The sequence below is a fragment of the Diceros bicornis genome, chromosome 31, assembly GCF_020826845.1.
Source record: "Diceros bicornis minor isolate mBicDic1 chromosome 31, mDicBic1.mat.cur, whole genome shotgun sequence".
Lineage (NCBI taxonomy): Eukaryota > Metazoa > Chordata > Mammalia > Perissodactyla > Rhinocerotidae > Diceros > Diceros bicornis.
The window spans coordinates 5,784,432-5,809,424 of NC_080770.1; the positions used below are offsets into that span (position 1 = coordinate 5,784,432).

The 24,993-nt window shown below is 43.9% G+C and overlaps 1 protein-coding gene across 7 annotated transcripts in view; it reads left to right on the forward strand.

Moving 5' to 3' along the window:
* The first annotated feature begins 438 nt into the window (after nt 1–438).
* The window catches only part of CHKA (choline kinase alpha), a 53,558-nt gene continuing 29,003 nt past the window's right edge, over nt 439–24,993 (forward strand). For 3 of the 7 annotated variants that reach the window (XM_058526221.1, XM_058526223.1, XM_058526224.1), the window contains exons 1-2: nt 442–937; nt 18,097–18,208. In XM_058526221.1, coding sequence (XP_058382204.1) covers nt 603–937; nt 18,097–18,208 — 447 coding nt within the window. In that variant the 5' untranslated portion in view covers nt 442–602. Of the gene's footprint in view, nt 938–18,096; nt 18,209–24,993 lie in introns of all 7 variants that reach the window. The other 4 variants (XM_058526225.1, XM_058526226.1, XM_058526227.1 and 1 more) reach the window with 3 other exon arrangements.

The following is a 24,993-nucleotide window of genomic DNA, read 5'->3' on the forward strand; positions in this document are numbered from 1 at the left end:
CGCCAGGCCCCGGCCTCCAATGTCCTGGGGTGCACAGGGGTCTAAGGAAAGTTCGGGGCCCCAAGGCCCAGCCCCGGGTCCCCCGAGGCTTGGGAGAAGCCCCCGCCCGGTTCCCGCCCGCTCCGGGGGCGGCCCCGCGCCGCGCTCGCTCCCCTCCATCCCCAGGACCCCGGGCTGCGGCTCGACGCCCCGCCCCCGCAGGCCCCGCCCCCCGCGGCCGCAGCGCCCGGGGCGGGGGGCGCGCCGGGGCCAATGGGAAGACGGCATGGCGAGGGAGGCGGCGGTTGTGATGCGCAGGGCCGGCCGGCGGCGGCCAATCAGCGGCGAGCGCGAGGGCGGGCTGTGACGCGGCGCTCCTCGTGCGGCGGCGGTATAGGAGCGAGCGCCGCCGCCGCCGTAGCTGACCCGCGTCCGCGTCTCCGTGCAGCCGCCGCCGCCGCCCCGCGCCCGCCCGCCGCTTCTGCCCCCGTCCCCGGCCGCCCCCTCAGCGAGCCGGCGAGCGGCCTTCGCGCCCGGCCTCCGGGAGGGGGGCGCCCGGCCGGACCCTGAGCCTCGCCCTCTCGCGCTGCGGCCGCCCGCGCCTCCTCGGCCCCCTGCCCGGCATGAAGACCAAGTTCTGCAACGGGGACGAGGCGGAGCCCACGCCGCTCGGGCTGCTGCTGAGCTGCGGCGGCGGCAGCGCGGCCCCGGCGCCCGGCGTGGGGCAGCAGCGCGACGCCGCCAGCGACCCCGAGCCCAAGCCGCTGGGCGGCCGGCAGCCGCCGCTCGCGCTGCCCCCGCCGCCGCCGCCGCCGCTCGCGCTGCCCCCGCCGCCGCCCCCGGCCGACGAGCAGCCCGAGCCCCGGACGCGGCGCAGGGCCTATCTGTGGTGCAAGGAGTTCCTGCCCGGCGCCTGGAGGGGCCTTCGCGAGGACCAGTTCCACATCAGTGTCATCAGGTCGGTGGCGGCGCCGCTCCGGGGGGTGCGGGCTGACGCCACCAGCCGCTAGCCGGTCAGGTGACGCCGGCGGGGCCTGCGGGCCGGGGGCGGGGCCTGCGGGCGGGGGCGCGGGCCGGACCGGGGGTACCGGGCGGGAGAAAGACTCCTTTCCCGAACCCTTGTGAAATGCAGGCCGAATCCCGCGCAGCGGGCCCCGCAGCCGCCCAAGACCTGCCAGAAGGCGGGCTGTTGAAACAATATCAGTGTCCTGGGAAAACAGGTCGCTTTCAAGGAGAACAGTACCATTCAGTCACCAAGTAAGTTTTGTCCAGAAGCTTAAAATATGTCTAGAAAGTCTCTTTGAGGTTTAGAAACGCCTTCAATGAAGGAGGGATGTGGCTGGCTTTAAAAGAACATCACTTATAACTTGTAGTTGAGTCCACGATTTGATTTTTTTCTCTCTGCAAGCGTCACTTCTCAGTGGTCAAGGAGTGACCTTTGCTCATTCCCCACCAACACTGTTCAGACATGTAGGTGTATTAGTAGCCAAAGCTAGAAGGTGTGGCTCCAAGAATAAGAGTAAGGTAGGAAGACTTTTTTCCCTTTCGTTAAGTTAAAATATTTTTCACCGTAAATTTAAATTACAAAAAATGCATGTGTACATATTCAGACTTAACAGGAAAACAAAGACTCCCTTGATCTTTGTTGCCGCTCGGTTCCCATGAGATAACCGTTCAACATTTAGCTTGCGTCTTTCCATTTATTTTTTTTTAAAGATTTTATTTATTTATTTTTTCCCCCCAAAGCCCCAGTAGATAGTTGTATGTCATAGCTGCACATCCTTCTAGTTGCTGTATGTGGGACTCGGCCTCAGGATGGACGGAGAAGTGGTGCCTCGGTGCGCGCCCGGGATCCGAACCCGGGCCACCAGCATCGGAGCGCGCGCACTTAACCACCAAGCCACGGGGCGGCCCGCGTCTTTCCATTTAGACCTTTAAAATGTGTTGTCTTTTTCTGCTGATTTTCTTTTAACTGGCTGACCAGGTTGAGTGCAATACAGTTGTGTCGAGTAGCGAGGGTTCTGTCAAGAAGAGACTACATATACAACGGTGATCTCATAAGATTAGTACCATCTAGCCTACATGTGTAGTAAGCTCTACCATCTAGATGTGTGTAAGTACATTCTGTGATGTTCACACAAAGGCTAAATCACCTAACAAGGAATTTCTCAGAAGGTATCCCTGTCATTAAGCGACACATGACTGTATCAAGAAACTGGCTGGCTGGCTGCCACCGATAATCCCCAAATCCAATTTTAGTCATTTGATTCCTTTTCTGTGCCTCGTCTTTCACGAGAGCTGCAAATGCAGCAGAATTTACTGAACTCCCCTGCTTTTTTGTGCCTCTGGCCTCTCTCACAGAAATCCTTATGAGCAGGGAGAGGCAAAAAGTAGGAAACAGAAAAGAAAACCACAGGTATTTAAATACTCACTGAATTGCCTATCGAAACTTTTATTTCTTAAATGAAACTGTCTTCAAAACTGTCACATTTAGTTAGACCTGAAAATTCTCAGCGAGAAGGGTGATAGAGATCGTTCTGGACCATGTAATCATCTGTCTGTAAAATGGAGAACCTGGAGGGCAGTGACTTACTTGAGGTCAGTGGCTATGTGCTGACGTCAGAGCCTGACTTACCAGATCTCTGGTAGCCGTCTCCTGCGCCACTGCTCTCACCTGTTGCCTATGAAAACGTTTGGACACCCTGGATCCAGCCTTAAGACATTTTTGTGAACCTTTTCTGGGAAGTGTCACTCATCAGTTAAACCTTTGTGTTTTACTCCAATTCGTCATCCTAAAAACCTTAAGGATGTTTTGTTTCTTTTCTCCAGGAATTAGTCATCTTGGAAGACAGCGTTCCTTTGGTTTAGAGGACTTTTTAAAATAATGTCGTATGGTATGCATTGCCTCTCAGTCCTGTTTTCTGGAATAGAATGTGGTTATGGAATGAGTTTAATAAGGAGAAAAGAGTTGATTTAGGACATGGGAAAGTGGGTGATTCGTAGCTTAAAAAAAGGGGCAAAAGAGGCAGTTCAGAGTGAGGAAGGGGCCTCCTTTTGGTTGAAATTCCGTGGGGCTCCATGGGCGTTGCATTTAGTACAGCTCTAGCCGTCACGTTCCTGATGCTTCCTGACCTGATTATCCAGCCCCAGCTCTTTGCTGAGTGCTGGTCCATCTGCAGCAGTTTATCAGATCCCAGTCCATCCAGTCCGTCCCACATTTATTTAACCCTTTTGCCCCTGCCCACCCTGGAATATGCTGCTCCTGCTTTCCCTCACTGAGTTCTTAGCTGCAGCTGGCGGGAGCCCCAGGATCATTTCTCACTCTTTGCATTCCTCCAGAAGCCCCTCCTCTGCATGCAGTAGCAACTAAGACCTGGTGAACTGCTTTTGAGTCCACACCTACTGTCTCCTCCCTTGGCTGCTTCTGAGGCCAGGAGTCCAGGTCCGCTGTCCTTGCTGAAACCCTGTTAACAGGAGGCGCCTGTGGGTATCCTGGAGCTTCGGGTTCCGCCTCTAATCCATTTTATGTCCAGTTGCCAGGTAGTTCTCAGATGTCGTTACTCCCTTGTTTAAAAGTTTGCTGTGGCTCCCTGTAGCTAGAGAATAAAATCCAAACTTGTTTGCATGCTTCTAACTTGGGCCCAGCCTCCCTTTTTAGAGTGGTTCTTTTCTTGTTACTCCTTTAAAATCATTCCTTCCCCCTAACCAGCAGCAACTGTGAGCTAGTTACACTGGGTCCTGCATTTCCTCAATGAGCTTTGTGTTTTCAGTTTCCAGGGCTTTCTTTGCTCCCACACACTGCTTGGCAGCCTGGTGTCTGCTTTTAAAATTCCTCCCTGAAGGCCTAACTCAGAGAGAACCAGACAGCATTAATTTCTTCCTCATTTATGTTTCTTCTGTAGGGCTTCATACATACACACTTTCATGCCACATTTGTGTGTGTGTTTATTCGTTGGACTCTGTTGTTAGGTTGAATTCCTAGAGGGTGTGTCACGTTCATCTTTGTATCTCCAGCAATAAAATGACTCGCAGTAGGCACTGGATTTTAGTTTAAATCGGCCTCTTTGCTATCCTCCTAATGTGATAACGGGGCTTTGTAATCAGACTCTTGTTTGCCTGAGTCCCTCCAGCTATGAGTGATGTAAGGAAAGATGAAAATTGTCATCAGTGAACTGACCACTTGAAAATCTTGTTCATGCCCAGCTATCGCAGCTAACTAACACTAGCTTCTGTCCATGCCCGTCAAGTCAAGGGTTTGTTATTATCACTCTTATTGCTGATTGATAAAAGTCACAATCATTTGTGAAATGAAATTGCAAATCTTATGAAAGATGCAAGATTTCATGAAGTTTGATGAAAGAAATGTTTGAGAACTGTTAAAAGTTTAACACACATCTATTGACATATTATGTCCCCCAGAGAAACCCTCTAACAGTTGACAATTGATGAGGAGGATGATACCACACAGCCCTTCAAAATAGAATCATTTAAATATCAAAAGACAGAAGTCCTTGAGAAGACTGGCAAAATTCTTAGGTATATTTGCAAAATTATGCAGTAAAAGTCAAGTAGGGAGTGAATTGTGTTTTATGGTGTCATCATAAAGTTTTTTGGAAAAATTATGCCAAAACTCTCTACCTGATTTCCTTTTCATGTACATAGTTGTATTTGTAACCTAAATTATGTTACCTATAAGAACATAAATAATTTTTAGTTTCATTTTTCAAGATAAAGTTTCATTTACACTTTGTTGTTACTATTTGCTATGAAAATTTGGTCCCTTAAGTAGCCTTACTTCTTTTTTTAAAAAATTAATAATTAGAACAGTTTTATATTCACAGCCAAATTGAGCAGAAAATACAGAGAGTTCTCACATCTCCCCACAACTTCTGTCACTACTGACCCCTCCCCCCCCACACCGGAGTGGTGTATTAATTACAGTCGGTGAACCTACAGTGACACATCATTATCACCCATGTTTCGGTCAACGACAGACCGCATATACGATGATGGTCCCATAAGATTAGTACCACGTAGCCTAGGTGTGTAGTAGGCTATAGCATCTAGGTTTGTATAAGTACACGTTGATGTTCGCACAACAGCGAAATCGCCTAACGACATGTCTCAGAACATATCCTTGTCAAGTGACGCATGACTGTGGTTTCACTGCCCTAAAAGTCCTCTGCCTATTTACCTCTCTCTCCCCCAACCCCTGATGCTTCTGCTGTCTCCATAGCTTTGCCTTTTCTAGAATGTCATGTGGTTGGAATCATACGGTATATAGCCTTTTCAGATTGGCTCCTTTTACTTAATAATATGCTTTAAGTTTCCTCCCTGTCTCTTCCTGGCTTGACAGCATGTTTCGTTTTTGCACTGAATCCGTTGTCTGGATGGACCACAGTTTATCCATTTACCTACTGAAGGACATCTTGGTTGCTTACAAGTTTTGATAATGATGAAGAAAGCTGCTATAAACATCCACGTGCAGATTTTTCTGTGGACATAAGTTTTCAGCTTTGGGTAAATACCAAGGAGTGTGATTGCTGGATTGGATGGCAGGAGCATGTTTAGTTTTGTAAGAAGCTGCCAAACCGTCTTTTAAAGTGGCTGTCCCGTTTTGCGTTCCCCCAGCAGTGAGTGAGAGTTCCTGTTGTTTACGTCCTCGTCAGCATTTGGTGTTGACAGTGTTCTGGATTTTGGCTATTCTGATAGGTGTGTAGTCGCATCTCGTTGTTTTAATTTGCGACTCTCTGATGACATATGATGTTGAGCAGCTCCTCTTGTGCTTACTTGCCATCTGTACATCTTCTTTAATCAAGTGTGTGTTTAGGTCTTTTGCCTATTTTTTAATCCGGTTGTTCATTTTCTTATTGTTGAGTTTTAAGAGTTCTTTGTATATTTTCGATAATAGTCCTTTATCAAATGTGTCTTTTGCAAATATTTTTTTCCAGTTTTTGGCTTGTCGTCTTATTCTCTTGATAGTGTCTTTCACAGAGCAGAAGTTTTAAATTTTAATGAAGTCCAGCTTATCAATTTTTTCTTTTATGGATTGTGTCTCTGGTGTTGTATCTAAAATGTCATTGCCGTACCCAAGATCATCTAGATTTTCTCCGATGTTATCTTCTAGTTTTATAGTTTTGCATTTTACATTCAGGTCTATGATCCATTTTGAGTTAATTTTTGTGAAGGATGTAAGGTCTGTCTAGATTTCATTTTTTTTGGCGTGTGAATATCCAGTTGTTTCAGCCCCATTTGTTGAAGACTGTCCTTTCTCCATTAAATTGCCATTCCTTGTTGTCAAAGATCAATTGACTGTATTTATGTGGGTCTATTTCTGGGTTCTGCATTCTGTTCTATTGATCTGTTTGTCTGTTCTTTTGTTAATACCACACTGTCTTGATTACTGTAGCTTTATAGTAAGTCTTGAAGTCGGGTAGTGTTAGGCCTCCAACTTTGTTCTTCTTCACTATTGTGTTGACTGTTCTGGATCTTTTGCCTCTCCATATAAACTTGAGGATCAGTTTGCTGATATTCACAAAATAACTTGCTGGGATTTTGGTTATAGATCAAGTAGGGAAGAACTGACATCTTGACAATATTGAGTCTTCCTATCCATAAACATGGAATATCTTTCCATTTAGTTAGTTCTTCTTTGATATCTTTTATTAGAGTTTTGTAGTTTTCCTCATATAGCTCCTGTACATATTTTGTTAGCTTTATACCTAAGTATTTCATTTTTTGGTTGCTAATGTAAATGGTAATGTATTTTTAATTTCAACTTGTTCATTGTATATTCTTGTATATTAACTTTGTATCCTGTGACCTTGCTCTAATTGCTTATTGGTTCCAGGAGTTTTTTTTTCAGTCTCGTCTCTTGGCTTGTCCAGCTCCAATACTGATGCCCTCGTTCTCCTTCCTGGTTTTCCCGTCCAGTGGAGCCCTGGCACCCAGCCTAGCCTCCCCCTGATCTCAGTATCCTCTGTCAGCAGGCGGAGAATCTGGTACTGCACTAGGACAGCGCTCATCTTGAGCTTTCCATGAGTCTATTTTGCATCCACAGTGAGATTGTAATCTTCAGGTCTTTCATAACATATTTACACATCTCACTGTGCCCAGTACTCCTTTTGTTGAATATCACAGTAGCCCAGAGGCTGATGATGAAACAATAAAAAATCAGGCTTGGGGGGTCAGTGTGAGCTAGAAGGGATGTGGAGCACTTTTTTTTTTTTTTTTTTGTGAGAAAGATCAGCCCTGAGCTAACATCCATGCTAATCCTCCTCTTTTTGCTGAGGAAGACTGGCTCTGAGCTGGCATCTATTGCCAATCCTCCTCCTTTTTTTCCCCCCCAGAGCCCCAGTAGATAGCTGTGTGTTATAGCTGCACATCCTTCTAGTTGTTGTATGTGGGACGCGGCCTCAGCATGGCCGGAGAAGCGGTGCGTCGGTGCGCGCCCGGGATCCGAACCCGGGCGGCCAGTAGCGGAGCGCACGCACCTAACCGCTAAGCCACGGGGCCGGCCCGGATGTGGAGCACTTTAAGGAGAAAGTGGCAACACCCCTGAACTCTGAATGGTGGAAGGACCTTCCAGGTGGGAAGAGTAAGCAGACACGTTTATGTTCCAAGGATGCTAAGGGTAGTGGCTTGAAATGGGTATTTTAGGAACACTTTCTGAGGGACATTTGGTAATGTCTGGATACGTTTTTTTTTTAAATTGAGGTCACATTGGTTTATAACATATAAATGTCAGGTGTGCATCAGTGTATTTTGTGGATACATTTTTGTTTGTTGCGATTGGTGGTGGTGGTGGTACTGCTGGCATCTACTGGCATCTAGTGGGTAGAGGACAGGGATGCTAAGGTAAACATCCTACAGTGCACACGGCAGCCTCCTCCTCTTCCCCCAGCGGAATTATCAGGCCCCAGATGTCAACAGAGCTGGGGTTGAGCAGTCCTGGAGTAGAGGACTGAAGACTAGCTTTTCTGTTTCATCCCTCTGGCATGTTCTTAAAAATTAACCTTGGCTTTGCAGTTAATAAGCAGCTGACCTCTGATGTAATCTTCACAAAAACCCCTATCAGATGCTGCTGCGTTATTTTCTGGTGAGAAAACAGGCTTCGAGGCATCCGGTAACTTGCTCAAAGGTCACACAGGTGTTAGTGCGGAGCCAGCATTCTGTGGATCGAAGGCTCTTCTCTCCACTCTGCCTCTAGGCTTGGGGGTAAGGCCCCTATTCCTGATGACTGTGTATTGATGCTGTCATTTGACTGATTTTTTTTTTTTTTTTTTCCACCTGAGCCATGGTTGTTGCAAGTTGGGTTTTGGATGGTTAGAAAAAATTTTGCAAAAATCCCCTTTCTTTTGCTTCATTTGCTGTCTAAATTCAGTAGCTGTTTTGGTATTATGCTGTTTTCTCTTTTCCATGTATCCAGTCCTGTGTGCCTATGGATCATTTTCCTGCTGAGATACTGGTTATGTTGTGAATTTTGTTTTCTTTCCAGTCCTTTCAACTTTTAGATGATGCTGTTGCAAGTCCTGGATCCAGGCCGTAAGCCTTGGGGAGACTGAGTCCCGTGTGCTGGGCTTGATGCCAGGTTACTTGTGGACAGTTTGCAGGGTTTCAGTGGCTTTTTTGCTTTTCAGCAAAATACAGTTGGTTAGAGGCAGACCAGGGAACTTCCCATCTTAATTTAGCAGATGACAATCTTTGTGTTAAAGGTTTCTCTGGAGCAGGCAGTTCCTCAGTTTATCGTTGTCTGAGCACTGAGCTGACTCACCAAGCTATGAATCCTTTTCCAAATGATTAAATGTATATAGAAGTTTTTGATGGATGAATGGATAAGCAAAATATCACATTTATACACAATGGAATATAATTTAGCTTTAAAAAAGGAGATTCTCATACATGCTGCAACATGGACCTTGAGAACATTATGCTAAGTGAAATAAGCCAGTCACAAAAAGACAAATATTGTATGATTCGACTTCTGTGAAGTCCCCGGAGTAGTCAGATTCGTAGAGACAAAATAGACTGGTGGTTGCCAGGGGCTGAGAGAGGGGAAAATGGAGAGTTAGTGTTTAATGGGGACAGAGTTTCAGTTTTACAAGATAAAAAGAGTTCTGGAGGTGGATGGTGGTGATGGTTGCACGACAATGTGAATATACTTAATGCCACCAAAGTGTATGCTTAAAAATGCCCATTCTGCTGGCCTGGTGGCGTAGAGGTTGGGTTCAGGTGCACTGCTTCGGCAGCCCGGGGTTCGCAGTTTTGGATCCCGAGCGTGGACCGACACACCACTCATCAAGCCGTGCTGTGGAGGCATCTTATATAGAGGAGGATGGGCACAGATGTTAGCCCAGGGCCAGTCTTCCTCAGCAAAAAGAGGAGGATTGGCATCCGATGTTAGCTCAGGGCTAATCTTCCTCACCAAAAAAAAAAAAAAAAAAACCATTCTGAATTGGTGTTAAAATTCTGTTTTATTCTGAAACAAGCTCTTTAGATCAGAATGTTAAAATCTTTTAGAACTTGTGTGTTCAGAGTAACTGCGGAAGCATCAGAGCATTTTCATGATAGGTGTACTTGTAACAGAACAGTTCACATACAGGAGGATTCATAATCCTCTGTGTTTTGAAACATTTTGGTTCACATTTGACCAAAAGGAACCTGTTGTCATCTAGGCTTCTATTCCAAGAAGACCTTTCACACTGAGACAGCGTGATGATATTTCTTGCTGTATGGAACTTTGAGAGGAAGTAGCATCAGATGCCTGATCTTAGTTTTATGGAGTGGTTTTGCTTTGAAATGACTTTGTGGAGTTTGCCAGGGTTCTTTTAAAATTAATTGTTAATCGAGAAGTTGCCTACTGTGACACAGTATCTTAGACTCATTTTTGGGTCAACTAAATTTTTAGATTATCTGCTATTTTACAGTTTCCAATTTTCTTTTCTCCTCCTAGTGATTAATTGTATGTAGTACACTTATCAATTTGGGGAGAAGTTACTTAGCATAGAATCACTAAGGCATATCTTCAAGAAATCCATTTAGATAAAGTTGCTAACTCTCAGTACGTTTTGTTGTTTATTTGAACTTTTTTTCCATATTGTTGTACCTACAAATATTTCCTTTGCAACAGTTTTTTAACTTTAAAATATTTCATGCCATTTGTTAATTTTATGTATATTGTAGACTTAAACTGTTTCCTCGAAGCATTAAAAAATTGTCTTCACTAGCAATTAATGTTTTTAAAAATTATATTTTGATATATCAAGTTCTCACTGATTGAAAAGTCAACAGAGATATGAGACGGGAGTTCTGACATCACTGATGGGTGAAGAGGGAGTGGGTGCAGCTCTCTTGTAGGACGCTTTGGCAGCCGGCATCAAGAAATTTTAACATGTTAATGCCCTTTTGCCAAGAAAACCCAACTTTAACTAAAGGATCTCATCAGATTGTGCGTACAGATTGACATACAGGTATACATAATACAGAGTTATGCATAGAAGTAAAACTTCTATATGGAAAAACTTCTAATGGAAAATGCAGTATCTCTAAGTAGTAGGCAATTGCTAAACCATGCTGTATCTTTAAGATGAAATTCTATGCATGATTAGAAATCATGTTTTTTGGGGCCGGCCCCGTGGCTTATTGGTTAAGTGCAGGCACTCCGCTGCTGGCGGCCCGGGTTCGGATCCCGGCATGCACCGACGCACCGCTTCTCCGGCCGTGCTGAGGCTGCGTCCCACGTGCGGCAACTAGGAGGATGTGCAGCTGTGACATACAACTGTCTACTGGGGCTTTGGGGGAAAAAAATAAATAAAATTATAAAAAAAAAAAAAAAAGAAATCATGTTTTTAATGCTGAGTTGATGGAAAATGCTCATATATAAGTGGAAAAGGAACATTATAGAGCAATATATTCAGTATGATCCCAATTTTAATAAAAAGAAAGAAGTAGGAAGAAGGAGCTTAGGAAAATGACAAGAAAAAAATACCAAAATATTCAAAATGGTTATGTTTTAATGACAGAATTTGGGTAACTAGTTATTCTTTTTTATTTTTTGGGTCTTTCAGACTCATGTGAACATGATTTTGGAACATATATTCTAAAATCCGAAAGTCAAACTATTTAATAGATGTTATAAGCAGTCTACTTTAGTTGCTTCAGCAAAACTGATAAAACTAGTTGAGTTTTTAAAAACACACCCAGGTCACCTAAGTTCTTTGTTCTTGTGGTGTGTAGGTAGATCTTGAATGTGATGAGAGCAGCACTGTGCTGCTAAGGAACTGCTTTGTGGCTCCGTTTTTTTTTTTTCCGGTGAGGAAGATTGGCCCTGAGCTAACATCTGTTGCCAATCCTCCTCTTTTTGGTGAGGAGGATTGTCACTGAGCTAACATCTGTGCCAATCTTCCTGTACTTTATATATGGGATGCTGCCGAAGCATGGCTTGATGAGTGGTATGTACGTCTGCGCCTGGGATCTGAACCTGCGAACCCTGGGCAACCAAGGTGGAACACGGGAACTTAACCACTATGTCACCGTGTCAGGCCCTGTGTCTCCATTTTCACAACTCATTTTCTTTAGCATATAAGCCAGTTAGCCATTTGGTTCTTCAGTTTGGGGTTTGTTCTTTTTTTGTTTTTTGCACATTTTTTCAAATTGTGTGTGTGCTGTCATTGATGAGTCAAGTTATTCTTAGTTAATTTGTTTTTTTTAATTTTATTTTATTTTTATTTTTATTTATTTATTCTTTTTGTGAGGAGATCAGCCCTGTGCTAACATCTGCCAATCCTCTTTTTTTGCTGAGGAAGACTGGCCCTGGGCTAACATCCGTGCCCATCTTCCTCCACTTTATATGGGACACCGCCACAGCATGGCTTGCCGAGCAGCGCCCAGGATCCGAACCAGCAAACCCCAGGCCGCTGCAGCGGAGTGCGTGCACTTAACCGCTTGTGCCACCGGGCTGGCCCCCTATTCTTAGTTAATTCTTGATTAGCTGTATATCAGGAGAAATAGGCATGATTATTTTCATATCTGATTAACAATCTATTACAAGAAGTTCTTTATTCTGCTTGATATTCCCTTGGTATTGTTTTCGAGCCCCGTGGGGTGGAGACTAGTGATGCCCACTCTGCTAGATCAGGAAGGTGCTGGTTGGCATCCCTGCCAGCAGCGACTTCTGCTCTTTTCAGCCTGCTACTTGCCAAGGGTTGCTGACATGTGTTGAATGTGAAATAAATGTTGTTTTCATTTTATTTGATATTTTGCTTACATGAGTATCTCGTGCCTCCTAAATTTAATTATGACATGTATGTTTATTATAAAGCTGTTCTACCAGATGGTAAAAAGTGTGTAGTTTCAAACTTCTTTGAAATCCTTAAGAGTTCCTCGGGTTTTACTTAAGAGAATATTCTTGACAAATTATACGGTACCTTGGGCTGTTGTATTTTTGTTACCGTTTCTGTGGCATGTCTTCCCAACCTATCTTGTTCCTAGTCATATTATTTGGCTCATTGGTAACTGGCTTTTTTCTAGGTGGTTTCTCACAGTTTTTGGGTCATCTGTGACAATGACCTATTTTCATTTATTGTGACTGTCACTAAAAAATAATTGATGGTTTACTTCCTTCCGCTAGGGACTATTGAGCAACAGAGGCTACAGATAATACAAGCGGTGAGGGATTTCCAGGTCGTGGGCTGGGTTCTAGCCAAGCTGGCCTGCCTGCCTTCTTTAGGAGGGCGGGGGTAAACTTCGAATTGAGTTACGCAACTTAGAACAGTGGTTCCTCTGTTTGCTCTTGCTGTGGCTGAGCTTTCCAAGAGTATGTGACAGGAAGGAAAACCAGGCTTTTCGCTGGTGCCATGCCTGTCCTGTTGCTTGGTAGCCGGAAGCCTGTGTTGGCTATGACTGGGCGATTCCGGTAAGTTGGGAAGAAAGGTGGCAGGGCGATTCCGGTAAGTTGGGGAGAAAGGTGAAGATTACTTGGATCCTTCTGTCTCCACACCTTCCATCTGCTTCGCGACTTACTTTGGGCAAAACCAGAGCCTTGGGTTCCCTTGGCTTTCTGTTATTCTTTAACTGTGGTGGACAACTAATTTGCCTTTGGGGAAATAAGTCTTTACTCTTGCGGAGGTTCCCAGATACTCTTGATTACTTATCTTTCAAATAAGCTATTTAAAAAAATTCTTAAATATGACTTTTATTTACATCTGGGAAAGATTGTTTCCATAGAAGCACATTCAAATTTTTTAATGAAGAAAAAATCATTACATAGGAAAAAAGTAATTTTTCCTTTTTTTTGTTGTTGAGGAAAATTCACCCTGAGCTAACATCTGTGCCAGTCTTCCTCTATTTTATATGTGGGTTGCCACCACAGCATGGCTGACAAGTGGTCTGTGCCTGGGATCTGAACCCACGAACTAGGGCTGCCAAAGCAGAGCATGCTGAACTTAACCACTACGCCACGGGGCCAGCACCATTTCACATACCATACAGTTCACCCATTTGAAGTGTATGATTCAGTGGTTTTTAGTGTGTCCACAGGTAGGTGCAACCATCACCACAATCAATTTAGAACATTTTCATCGTCTCCAAAGGAAATCCTGTCCCTTTTATTTATTTTTTGATTGAATAAATTTGATGTGTAACATTAAGTTTAAGGTGTACAACATGTTATTCTGGTACATTTATAGATTATAATATGATTGCTGATGTTGCTGTATTTATCACATTACATAATTATAGTACAATGTTATTGTCTGTGTTCCTTATACTGTGCTTTAGATCTCTATGGCTTAAACCCTGTCCCTTTAGCCCAGGATCCCCAGGACCCCTCTACTGCTCTAGCCCTAGGCACCCTCTCATCTAATTTCTGTCTCTATAGATTTCCTTGTTCTGGATATTTCATGTGAATGGAATCATATAATGTGTGGTCTTCTGTGACTGGCTTCTTTCATTTAGCATAATGTTTTTAAGATTCATCCACATTGTAGCATGGGTTAGTACATCATTTCTTTTTTTAAAAAATTGTGATAAAAAATACACAGCATAAAATTTACCATTTAACATTTTTTTGTGTGTGTGAGGAAGATCAGCCCTGAGCTAACATCCGATGCCAATCCTCCTCTTTTTTGCTAGGAAGGCTGGCCCTGGGCTAACGTCCATGCCCATCTTCCTCCACTTTATATGGGACGCCGCCACAGCATGGCTTAACAAGCGGTGTGTCGGTGCGCGCCCGGGATCCGAACCGGTGAACCGCGGGCTGCCGAAGCGGAGTGCGCACACTTAACTTCTGTGCCACTGGGCTGGCCCCCATTTTAACCATCTTTAAGTGTACAGCTCAGTGGCATTAAGTATGCTCACGTTGTTGTGCAACCATCACCAGCAACCATCTCAAGAACGTTTTCATCTTGCAAACTGAACCTCTGTGCCCATTAGACACTGACTCCTCATTCCTCCCTAGTAACCTCTGTTCCTTGAAGTTCTTCAGCTCAATCAGAATCTGTTTGGTTATTTTGTATGTGTTTCCTGGAATGCGGTATATCCTCTTGATGTACAGCCCTCTGACACCTCGATTTTAGCCCCATAAGACCCATTTCAGGCATTTAAATTCCAGAACTGTAAGAGAATAGATTTGTATTGTTTTAAGCCACTAAGTTTGTGGTCATATGTTACAGCAGCATGGGAAGCAGAGACATTTGTCTTATGCAAGTTTGTACAGACTAGTCCTGAGATAAGGCTCTGTGGTTGACCGTGGGCCACCCACAGCACCTACTATGCATTTAACCTGGCACATGGTGCTCTCCTGCTTTGTCTCTTGTCTCTCACGGCATCAGAGTTAAAAGCAAGGACTCTAGAGCCATACACCAGCATTTGAATTGTGGCTCAGCCACTTCCTTACTCTGTGCCTCAGTTTCCTCATCTATAAAGTAGCGGCAGTACCAGCATCCACCCTGTAGGATTGTTGGGAGGATGAGATGAGCTAATCCTTGTCGAATACTTAGAACATTCTAGCAGAAGGGCTCTGAGCTCTTACAATGACTAAGTGAAATACTATGCCTTTACAGAGGAGAGAATTTGAGGGTCAGAGAGGTTTAGTGATGTGCCCAAGATTACACAGCTAGTAAGTGGCAGAACTGGAATTTGATCCCTGGCTCCGTCTCTGAAGCCTGTGGTCTTTCTCTTAGCATGATGCCTTCCCCCAGGAGGATGAGACTGTCCCTTAGGAGCTTACAGACTAATTAGGGAGCCAAGACTAACCCATCAAATCAATTAGAGGACAATGTCAGTCAGTTATCAAACTTAACAGGGAGGAGTTTGGAAAAGGGAGACTCCGGGACAAAAGTGCTGCTGGTTATTGTCATTTTCAGAAAATCTATTGAGCATCCACTGTTAGGGGCCACTGGGCCTTGAGAGTGGAAGTTAGGCATTACCTCTGCCTTCAAGGAGCTAGCCGGGAAGATGGTGGAAGCTTCTTGAGGAGGTTGGCTTTGAACTTAGTCTTAAATGGTAGGTAGTTTTTAGATGGCAAAGAAGAGTAAGGAGGAGTTTCCAGATGGGAAGAACATGAGTAAGTGGATGTGGTGATAAGCTGTATCAGTTAGTACCAGGTTTAGCTGCTTATAACAGAAAATCCCGGAGTAATAGTGGTTTAAACAGCACAGAAATTTATTTCCCTCTTGTGTTAAAGAAGTCGAGAAGTATGGCAGCGCCACAGGCTTGCTGGGGATGCAGGCTCCTTTGAGCTAACCGCTCTGCCATTCCTAGGACGTGGCCCTTACTGTCGCGATCTGAGGAGCTGCTAAAGCTCTGGCCATAGTGCCAGTCAGGACCCTGGCCAGAAAATGGAAACAACACGAGGCATTTCCCATAGAGAATTTAGTGTAGGGAATTGGGTGAGCAGGTGCTGGGGAACTGAAGAAGCGAAAGGGACCACTGAAGTGATTAAAAGAAGGACTGCAGGAAGCAGCCCCACGCCTGGGGCTGGGGCAGCAAAGGGAAGATTGGGGTTATGGGAACCTGGAAGCCCAGGGGAGGAGCCCCAGAGCTGGGACCCCGACCTCCAAGGAGACGGCACTGCTGGGCTGTTGCTGGCATCTCAGAACTTGAGGAGTGCCCCTGTGGAGCTGGGGCCAGACCTCTGAGCTGGTGCCCCTGAGGGTGCCATGAGGCTGGTTCTGGGGTTCCCCAGAGAAGTGGGGACTGGAACAGCTGCCATCGCTGGGCTGACGGGTTGCTATTGCAGCACGCGGACAGGAGCAGCAAGCAAACAGGAGCAGCAAGCAAACATGTCTCTCCTCTCCTTCCAGCCCCCCTCCGCCGCCCCACTGGCGGAACCTGACCGGGAGTAACTGATGAGGGGACAGGTAACTGGCAGAGTCCCAGCCCAGCATCACAGCAGGAAACTGAAGTGTGGATTTGGAGCTCAGAGACAGTAGTTGAGGGATCGACACACCGTCGTCTCCTTTTCTAAACAACAGGACAGAGGACTGGGAAGAAAGGGGCAACGCACAGCATGTCTTAAATTGGTTTACCAAAAGTCACATAAACACTTTCTTTTACATTTTATTTGCCAGCACTTGGTCTCGTGGGCGCACCCAGCTGTAAAGGCAGCTGGTAAATACAATCTTGATGCTAGGCACATGGCTGCCTGAATACAGTCTGAGTTCTCTTCCCAAGGGCAGGGAGGAGAATGTCTGCCCCAGGAGCAGGGCTTTCAAAACGGTTGTGCTAACGTTAGTATGGCAACATTAACTAACCTCCAGATAAAACCTTCTCCCTGTTATCTCTCCTCCCTACACAAGCTAACCGTTTCTCTTGGTCTGTGTTTCTTGGCAGTGCTTGTCAATGTATGCTCATCATCCCTGTACTGCTGGGCGCATGAGGATGTGAATTAACTTCTCTTTTAGCCTTACTTTTGGGAGTGTAGCTTGCCTAGACCGACTGTTCATGGATGGGACAGGGAAAGAGGCTGGTGGCTCCTGTGACCAGGAGATGTCATTCTAGAAAGCTGTGGTCCGATTTGCTGGTAACTTTTTCTCCAAAAGCTGCGCATATATTGCCAGATGATATTGATGCCTCTGACAGGCAGCTGTAGACTCAGGGTTTGCTGAAGCGTACAGCTTGAGACACTATCCTGTGGTTTTGCATTCTGTCTTATGGTTTTATGTCTGCTGTCTTCATTAGAGCAGAGGTTTCTGGAGGGCAGGGACCAGAGCATATTTCAGTTTTGGGTTACCCTAGCTTCTGGCATAGTGCTTTGCTTACGTAGTAGTTCCGTAAGATGTATTGACTAGGTAAGAGCAGGATTTAGGGACTCTGAAGTTGCTACCGATGAGGCACCTCTTGTCTGTCATTCCTCATTGTACAGGCTTTTGTACTCCTTCACTGAACTCCAGTCCCTACATTAACTCACCTTCCTCTATACCTAATCATTTCCAAGCCAGGCAGGCGATTGGTCCCCACGGCTATTACTTTCCTGTTTAAATGACCCCCGTAACTTGTGTCTTGTCTTTGGTAGTCAGAGTGGAAGGTCTCTCATTTCCTCTGAAAGCTCCAATAACCAGTTAATTTTGCAAGTTTTTTGAAAAGGCTGTTAGTCGAAATCGGTTGAGAAGTTTTTACTACATTGGCATGGAGTGGATAGGTCTTGGAACTATACTCCAAGTGCAAAGTCCTGGAGATGGTGGCTTAAGTATCGCCCCAAGATTTTAACCTGGGAATTATGGGAAAATAATGGAAATTTTGGATCACAGAAGAACTGGGCATAAAGGAATGCCTCTGGGATTTCCCCCGTTCCCAGTGCTGAAGAGAGCTACCTTGGGTCCCTGTCACTCTCTAGGGGCAAACGCCACGTGCGGCTGCACACATGCAATTTAAAAAATCTCTCCTCCAACACTAATCTAGAAGAACAGATTGGGAATTTCCTGTTTTTAATGTGACTTGTGGAATTGGTCTGACAACTGTGAGGTTAATCATTTCTGTTGCTAGGAGTACCCTAAGAGAATAATGAAGATTTGGATGAGAACAGTGCTTGTGGGATCCTGACTTCTCATGGGTAGTTATCCAAGAAGAGTGATTTAGCTTACCTTCAAAATACAGATACTGTCCTCTTGTTTCCGACAGAGGTGGCCTCAGTAATATGCTGTTCCAGTGCTCCTTACCCGACACTCTGGCCACCGTTGGTGACGAGCCTCGGAAAGTGCTCCTGCGGCTGTACGGAGCGATTTTGAAGATGGTGAGTTTGCAGGCTCCTTGGGGATGGGAGGGACCTGTTAACAGTTTTAATCCTCGTTCCTAGATTACATGCGAAGAGATTTTAAATACTTTAGTGGTGTTATTAAAGCTATTTAAATATATTGCTTTAGTTTTAATTGGGCTGCAGAACTTGGTTTTTTGTTTATAGTCTAAGTGAATTCCTGTTTTTACTTATTTATTAGTAAACTAGTACAAATATTCTCAGGTTTATATTCCAGAGAAAGTATAATGTTTAAATTTTTAATAGTGCTTGATGATGCTCGGATTTTCCACACATTGAGATTTTCAGCTCAGACTTAGGTAGTGAAATTCTAATGTGGAGAAGGTATTGTTTTCATAGCATAATCAAAAAAAAGTTTTACAGGGTCGGCTCAGGAGACCAAGTGTGATCTCAGTGAAGCTGAATTTATTAACTACTTCCCTCCCTGTGAGATTTCTTTAAAACTGAATTTGTTAGATTTATAATCTTTCCAAATTTTTATATTACTTAAATAATTGAATCTAATTTTCAGTTAAAGTGTCTTATTTGTTAAATTGTCTTAAGCAATTATAGGATATCCCAAATGTCTGGATTTTTTTTTTACTGTTTATACCATGATTTTACCATTTTACTGACCACACATACAAATGGTTGGTCAGTATATTTCTGTGGTAGAGTTGTTTTTATTTTGAGGAAGATTGGCCCTACGCTAACATCTGTTGCCAATCTTTCTCTTTTTTTGTTTTTTCTCCCCAAAGCCCCAGTACATAGTTGTGTATCGTAGTTGTAGAGTTATAGCTCTGCTCTGTGGGACGCCACCTCAGCATGGCTTGATGAGCAGTGAGTAGGTCCTCGCCCAGGATCTGAACCTAGGAACCCTGGGCGGCTGAAGCAGACCTCGAGGACTTAACCGCTATGCCACCAGGCTGGCCCCTCTGTGGTAGAATTTTGATATCCACTTAAATCTTCTTTGGAGGGGCCCATTTTTATCTTCATGAAATAAAGAATAGTTTTCTGACTTAACTTTTTTAAAGACTAGTCTCTTTCTGCCTGATCTAAGAAGCAGGTCACGTCCCTGTCTATAATTTGATTATCTGTTTAGAAATAGTAAAGTTAAAATTGGCACCCTAGATGTTAATTCATTAAAAAAGTTGTCATAATGTGACTGAACCTTTTCACTGGATCGTTTTTCCTCGACCCTGTCAAGCTGTGAAAGCTGTCAGGATCTGAAAGTGTTGGTGACAAGTTAGCGTGTTTGAGGTTGTGTGCAGTTTGCTGAGGGAACTTGAGCCCCTTTGTCATTAGGTGCCCACAGCCGCCTTACAGCTGACCCTGACAGCCCCTTACTAATAATACACAAGTGGAAAACGTTCTTGCCTTCACCATGCAGTTTGGTTTCTTTATTTAATAACAAAGTTGCAGTTTCAAAGCACAGTTTTTGAAATACCCAAGTAGTGTCTTTTTGGCACTTTTAATGAGATCAGTCTTTAGCCATTTTTTCTTTGAGGTCTTTGACATTCTGTAACAATTAAGTCCCATTTCTGTTCATTTATTTTGTGTGCTTTCATTTAAGTGGTACTTTTTAAATACTTTAACCAGCTGCTGGAATTGCATGTGATACAAGACTCTTGTTTGAATCTAATGTATGAGGCTTTTGTTCCTATTTAATAACTTAAATAGGAGCGTTTTAAATGTGCACTGTGCGCTCCTCCTGATGCTAGACTAAGCCAGGCGTCAGGCCCTGTGCTCCCTCTAGGGCGGCGGTGTGGTGATGGAGGTGAGGGAAGCGCTCTGGATCTGTGCTGTCCAGGATGCTGGTTGCCAGCCATGTGACCGTCAAACGCTTGAAATGTGGCAAGTGCGACCTAGGAATGGAATTTTAAATTTTGTTTAATTTTAATTGAAATAGTCATGTGTGGTAGCTACTGCATTGGACAGCATAGCTCTAGAATTTGCTGTTACTGGATAGGTAACTTGGTAAAAGCCAGCTACAGTACAGCCTGTGACTTAGTTATCTTTTCCTGAATAGATATTCACTATAAGTGGTTAATATTTTGTGTTTTTTGAAACTTTAGCAGTCTAGAATTATTACCTGGGAGTACTTAAGTGCAATAGCAATGTCTGGAAATAGAATTTGTTTTAACAGAATTCTGTGTCCTAGGCCTGGCCTGGTGGTGTAGTGGTTAAGTTCACACACTCTGCTTTGGTGGCCCAGGGTTCGCAGGTTCGGATCCAGGGGCCGGACCTACTCACCGCTTATCTAGCCATGCTGCAGCAGGCGTCCCGCATATAAAGTAGAGGAAGATGGGCACGGATGTTAGCTCAGGGCTAATCTTCCTCACCAAAAAAAAAAAGAAAAAAAAAAAGGAATTCTGTGTCCCTATTTATTTTTTAAAAAGAAAAAAAGACTACTGGGTAACTCAGAAAAATAAAATAGCAGAGTAATTAAAGCCACTTAAAATGGAGTTAACGCTTACGAAACTAATAGAATGAAGTATGTTTTACATACAATTCTAATTTGTAGGGGGACACGTGACGTTTAGCTTCTTGATTATATTTTTTTTTAGGCAAGTGTTAGTTTCCATTCCTGAAACTACATCTCCTGATGAAAGGTGGAAACTATGCTTGAAAGCACGTTGGGTAGAAAGGGAAGCGAGTGGCTTACGAGGTGGGTGGCGTACAGATGTCTGACAGTCTCATAGCCGGCTTGTCAGACAGGAAACTTAGTTTTGTTGGGAAAAAAGCTGTTCCTTTGCTTCAGAGGTGGGAATCTGTATTTTCAATATAATTACTCAGTTGCTTGAATCTTTAGTTCAAGTATACTTTTTTTGTTGACGTTTGAACTTAAAACTATAAAACCTAAAATTTAAATTTAAATATCTGTAAATATTAAATCTAATGTTTAAATTTAGATATTTAAACAAATTTAAATATTTTGGCCTCAAATTTAAATATTTTTGGTTCCCAAGTTTTTCAGGGTTTAGCCAGGGGCACTTGTTGCCAGTTTGAATTTCAGACACGAATGGCCATTGTAGACTGTTGGTCACTGTGGATGCTTTGACAGCACGAGTAGGGGAACCGGATTCAGGGACTCTGCAAAATGACTGTAGTGAGAGTGAAGGGAAGGAGGGGCAGACGGTGGAGCCCGTGAGATGCCGGCCAGGCAGCAGTTGCTGTGTGCTGTAGAAGCTGAGCTTTCACAGCGCTGTGCCAGGGATTTTACCACGAATGTAATTCCCTTTCAAATATCTTCAACTCAGTTTTGAACAATCTATTATTTATCTTTCTGCTGGGGACCTGGGTGCCATCACATTGCTGGTTTATGATCGCCTCTGAGTCGGGACTGTACTGAAAGGAGAGGTGTCTGTAGGCTACAAGGAGGCTTTTGTTCCCAGCACAACAAAATTCCCAGATTGATAGTAACTTGTCAGGATTTACATTAATTAAGAGATGTGGCTGAGCAAATACGGAGCCCAAGTAATAAGTCACATTTCTTTCATAAATGGATGGGTTGAAGACAGAATTAAATATAGTACAACTCAGATGTTATGCTTTCCTTCTTTTACTCTCTTTGAGAGGAAAGCACACACACATCCCCCTACACGTGCGTGCCTGTCTGCAGACAGAGCCGGTACCCCCAGCTCGGCTATATAACATATGCAGTTGTAGCGTCCTTTGAGGGGGGTTAGAATAAGCATCTTCCTTGAAAAATGTTAATTGATGATTGCACGTAATGATAGACCTATGTGTTTTCTCAGAATATTTTGCTGTTTTGCTTAATTACATGATAGACTGGTTTAGTTTAGTACGTCCCTTCTTTCCCTTTCTCCTCCTTGTTTTAAGCTTTTGAATTTTTTACCTCTGTGAGACTCACATACTAAGTAGAAATATTCCTTCGATTTATAATCATTTACAAGTGATGTGGTTTATAGTAATTAGACGCTTCTCAACTGTCTCCCTCTTGATGCTGTGGGATGTCTGCCTTCCTCTGTGTCCTTAGTGGCGGTGAACTGACTGCTCTTTGGTGCAGTTCCCTGAGGATTAAGTACAGAAAGCCAAAGTTAAAGCTTCCGGTTGGGTACGGCCCACAGTTTCTGTCCCACAAACGGCTCCCCTCCAGCCCTTGTTTCTGTATAAGATGAGCCATAAGCAGCTTCCTGCATCCTGGAGGTTTTGTTGAGGATTTGTGTTAATTTTAAAGATTTTATTTATTTATTTTTTCCCCCAAAGCCCCAGTAGATTGTTGTACGTCATAGCTGCACATCCTTCTAGTTGCTGTATGTGGGACGCGGCCTCAGCACGGCCGGAGAAGCGGTGCGTCGGTGCACGCCCGGGATCCGAACCCGGGCTGCCAGCAGCGGAGCTCGCGCACTTAACCGCTAAGCCACGGGGCCGGCCCGATTTGTGTTAATTTTAGAGGGCTTATGAAAAGCCCTGTGTTGGGACAGAATGGGTCCTTTTGAGAACATGAGCAAGATAAGACAGAACTTTGAAAAACAACTAGACAGTATTTGTAGGAAATTATCAAACATAAGGAAATACATGTCAATATAATTTAGTGTCTGTTTCACATAGGCTAGCTTTAATTTTAATGAGGAGGAGGTTCTTTTCATTAGCTGCGTAGATGATGAAAACCAAAATCAACTGTAAAACTCCTGTAACTGAAGTAGGAGAGTTGAATAGATGTTTTGAGAAGTACTAGTTTAGCCTTTGCCATTGTGGAAAGAGATGTAATTGCTAGAAGAGAGCCTGAAATGGTAAAATTAGCTATAAATGTAACTTGATTTTTTTCCTTTCTGATACTGGGAAGGAACATGAGCTCTGCAGCGTCCAGTAGCAGCCTTTTCAAAGAAGCAAGTTTGGCTGATTACAAATAACCAGTTTGCTTATTTATCATGAATTGAGGAAGACACAATGTCAGTACGTATTGTTCATTCAATGTGACCTGTGCCAGTTGGCAGAAGTCTCAGAAGATCGCTTTGTCCCTTCCTCTGTCAGAACAGTGCCTCCGTGTTGATCCCTTCTGCGCATGAATGGAGAGATTTGATCTCACAGGCATGAGCGTTTATAATACACATCAAAGATCTCTTGTGTGTTGTCCTGGAAAATGTTCTTGTTTTGTTTTTTGAGTAATAGAAGGCTAATATTAGTGCTTGTTTGAGTACTAACCATAATAAAATTAAAGGCATCAAGGCACAACGCAGATATGTATTAGTAATGCAAAAGAGTACAATTTGGGACACGGTCTTTTTTGAATCCAGAAAACAAAATCTTATCTTCCCTGTTTTCTCTTAACCCCAGTTTAATTAAAAATTAAGCCACGATAAAATATGGAACAGCCCATAGATAGTTAGTATTAAGCTGTTGGCTACTGAGAAATTGACTGCTGACAAACATTTCTTTCTGGAACTAAGGTCACACTTACTGTGCAGACAGTCTGCCTGATGCTCCATCATGAAGAGCCCTGCTCTGTCCCAAGAGACTGAGAGAGAACATGTCCCTGGTAACTGAACACTGTGAATTCTGTGTTTTTTCCTCCTTGTATTAGGGTCATCATGAGTTTAAGTAGTTTTGTTTCCTCTGCTTTAAAAAAAATCCCCTGGTACTTTGAGTATGATGTAATTATGTCTATTTTCTAAGGTAGTCAAAACTTCCTTCTCGGAAGTAAAACATTTTCCCAGGATTGCGTGTTCCCGTTTGGCCTAACCTAGTATTCAGTTAATACTCTCCAATGATGGTTGCCAAATTACTCTCTATAGTCCTTCCATACCTGCTTTGGTGCCTTCTTTCGATAACTAAATAAATCACAGACTACCGTGTCTAATTTTGACATATGCAAAGCGTCTTTGTCTTGCTAGTCTTAAATGTTTGGGATTTATCGCATGAAGCCATTACAGATTTCTGGTCCCTGGAACGATGGTGTGACCACAGCCCAGCCCTCTTGGGAAGGAATGTCTTTGTGGGGTGGCATGAGGGCACGGGGGGTAATGTACCACTTTAGCTGTATGTGCATGTGTTCTCTGCTGCAGGCTTGTCCATGCGATCGTGCCTGGAGCACTCTGGTTTCCAGGTGACAGACACGATTCACGGTATAGTATGAGTCCTCTGAAGTCGGAGCATTCTCTACAGCTTTAATTTCTTTTGTTTAGTTCTTGGTTTCAAGAAATGCTTTTTAAAAAGAAACTGGTAATGCTTTTGTTAAGTAGCACCAGCTACAGTTTGTGCTGTGCTTAAAGAGGTACAGTGATCAAGATTTCAGAATGTTATGTATTGAATATATCACTTTTTGTTTTTTGGGGTTTTTTTTTGTCCAAGGCAAATCAGATCCCTTTCTTCTGTTTCCTCAGTAGAAAATGACAAACATTTAGTAATTTTAAAAATTTATGGGCCTCAACTTGAAAATTGAATTAAAGTATTTCACTTCTTCCTTTGCTCTGCTTTCAGTGTTAGGAAAATACCATATATATATTGATATTTTGGTCAGAGTTAGAAACAAACGTTCTTCTTTGTCCTTATCAAGTAGCATCCTTTTTCATGTCTTCGCGGGTCCCCGATACCTTTGTGAAGTTCAGCAGTACTGATGGATGTGTCAGCGTACACAGGCTGGAGAAGTGAGGACACTCTTCCTGGAAGTGTGTCGCTTGCGAGTCACCCCTGGGTGCTTGTGCTGATGGGACTTGCACCTTGGGAGTCTTGGGGAAGCAGGTTACCCTGGATCAGACATAAACTTTGAGAACATCCTGGAAGGAGCCTCCTTTACCTGGGCTTCCACTCACCTGTCTTTC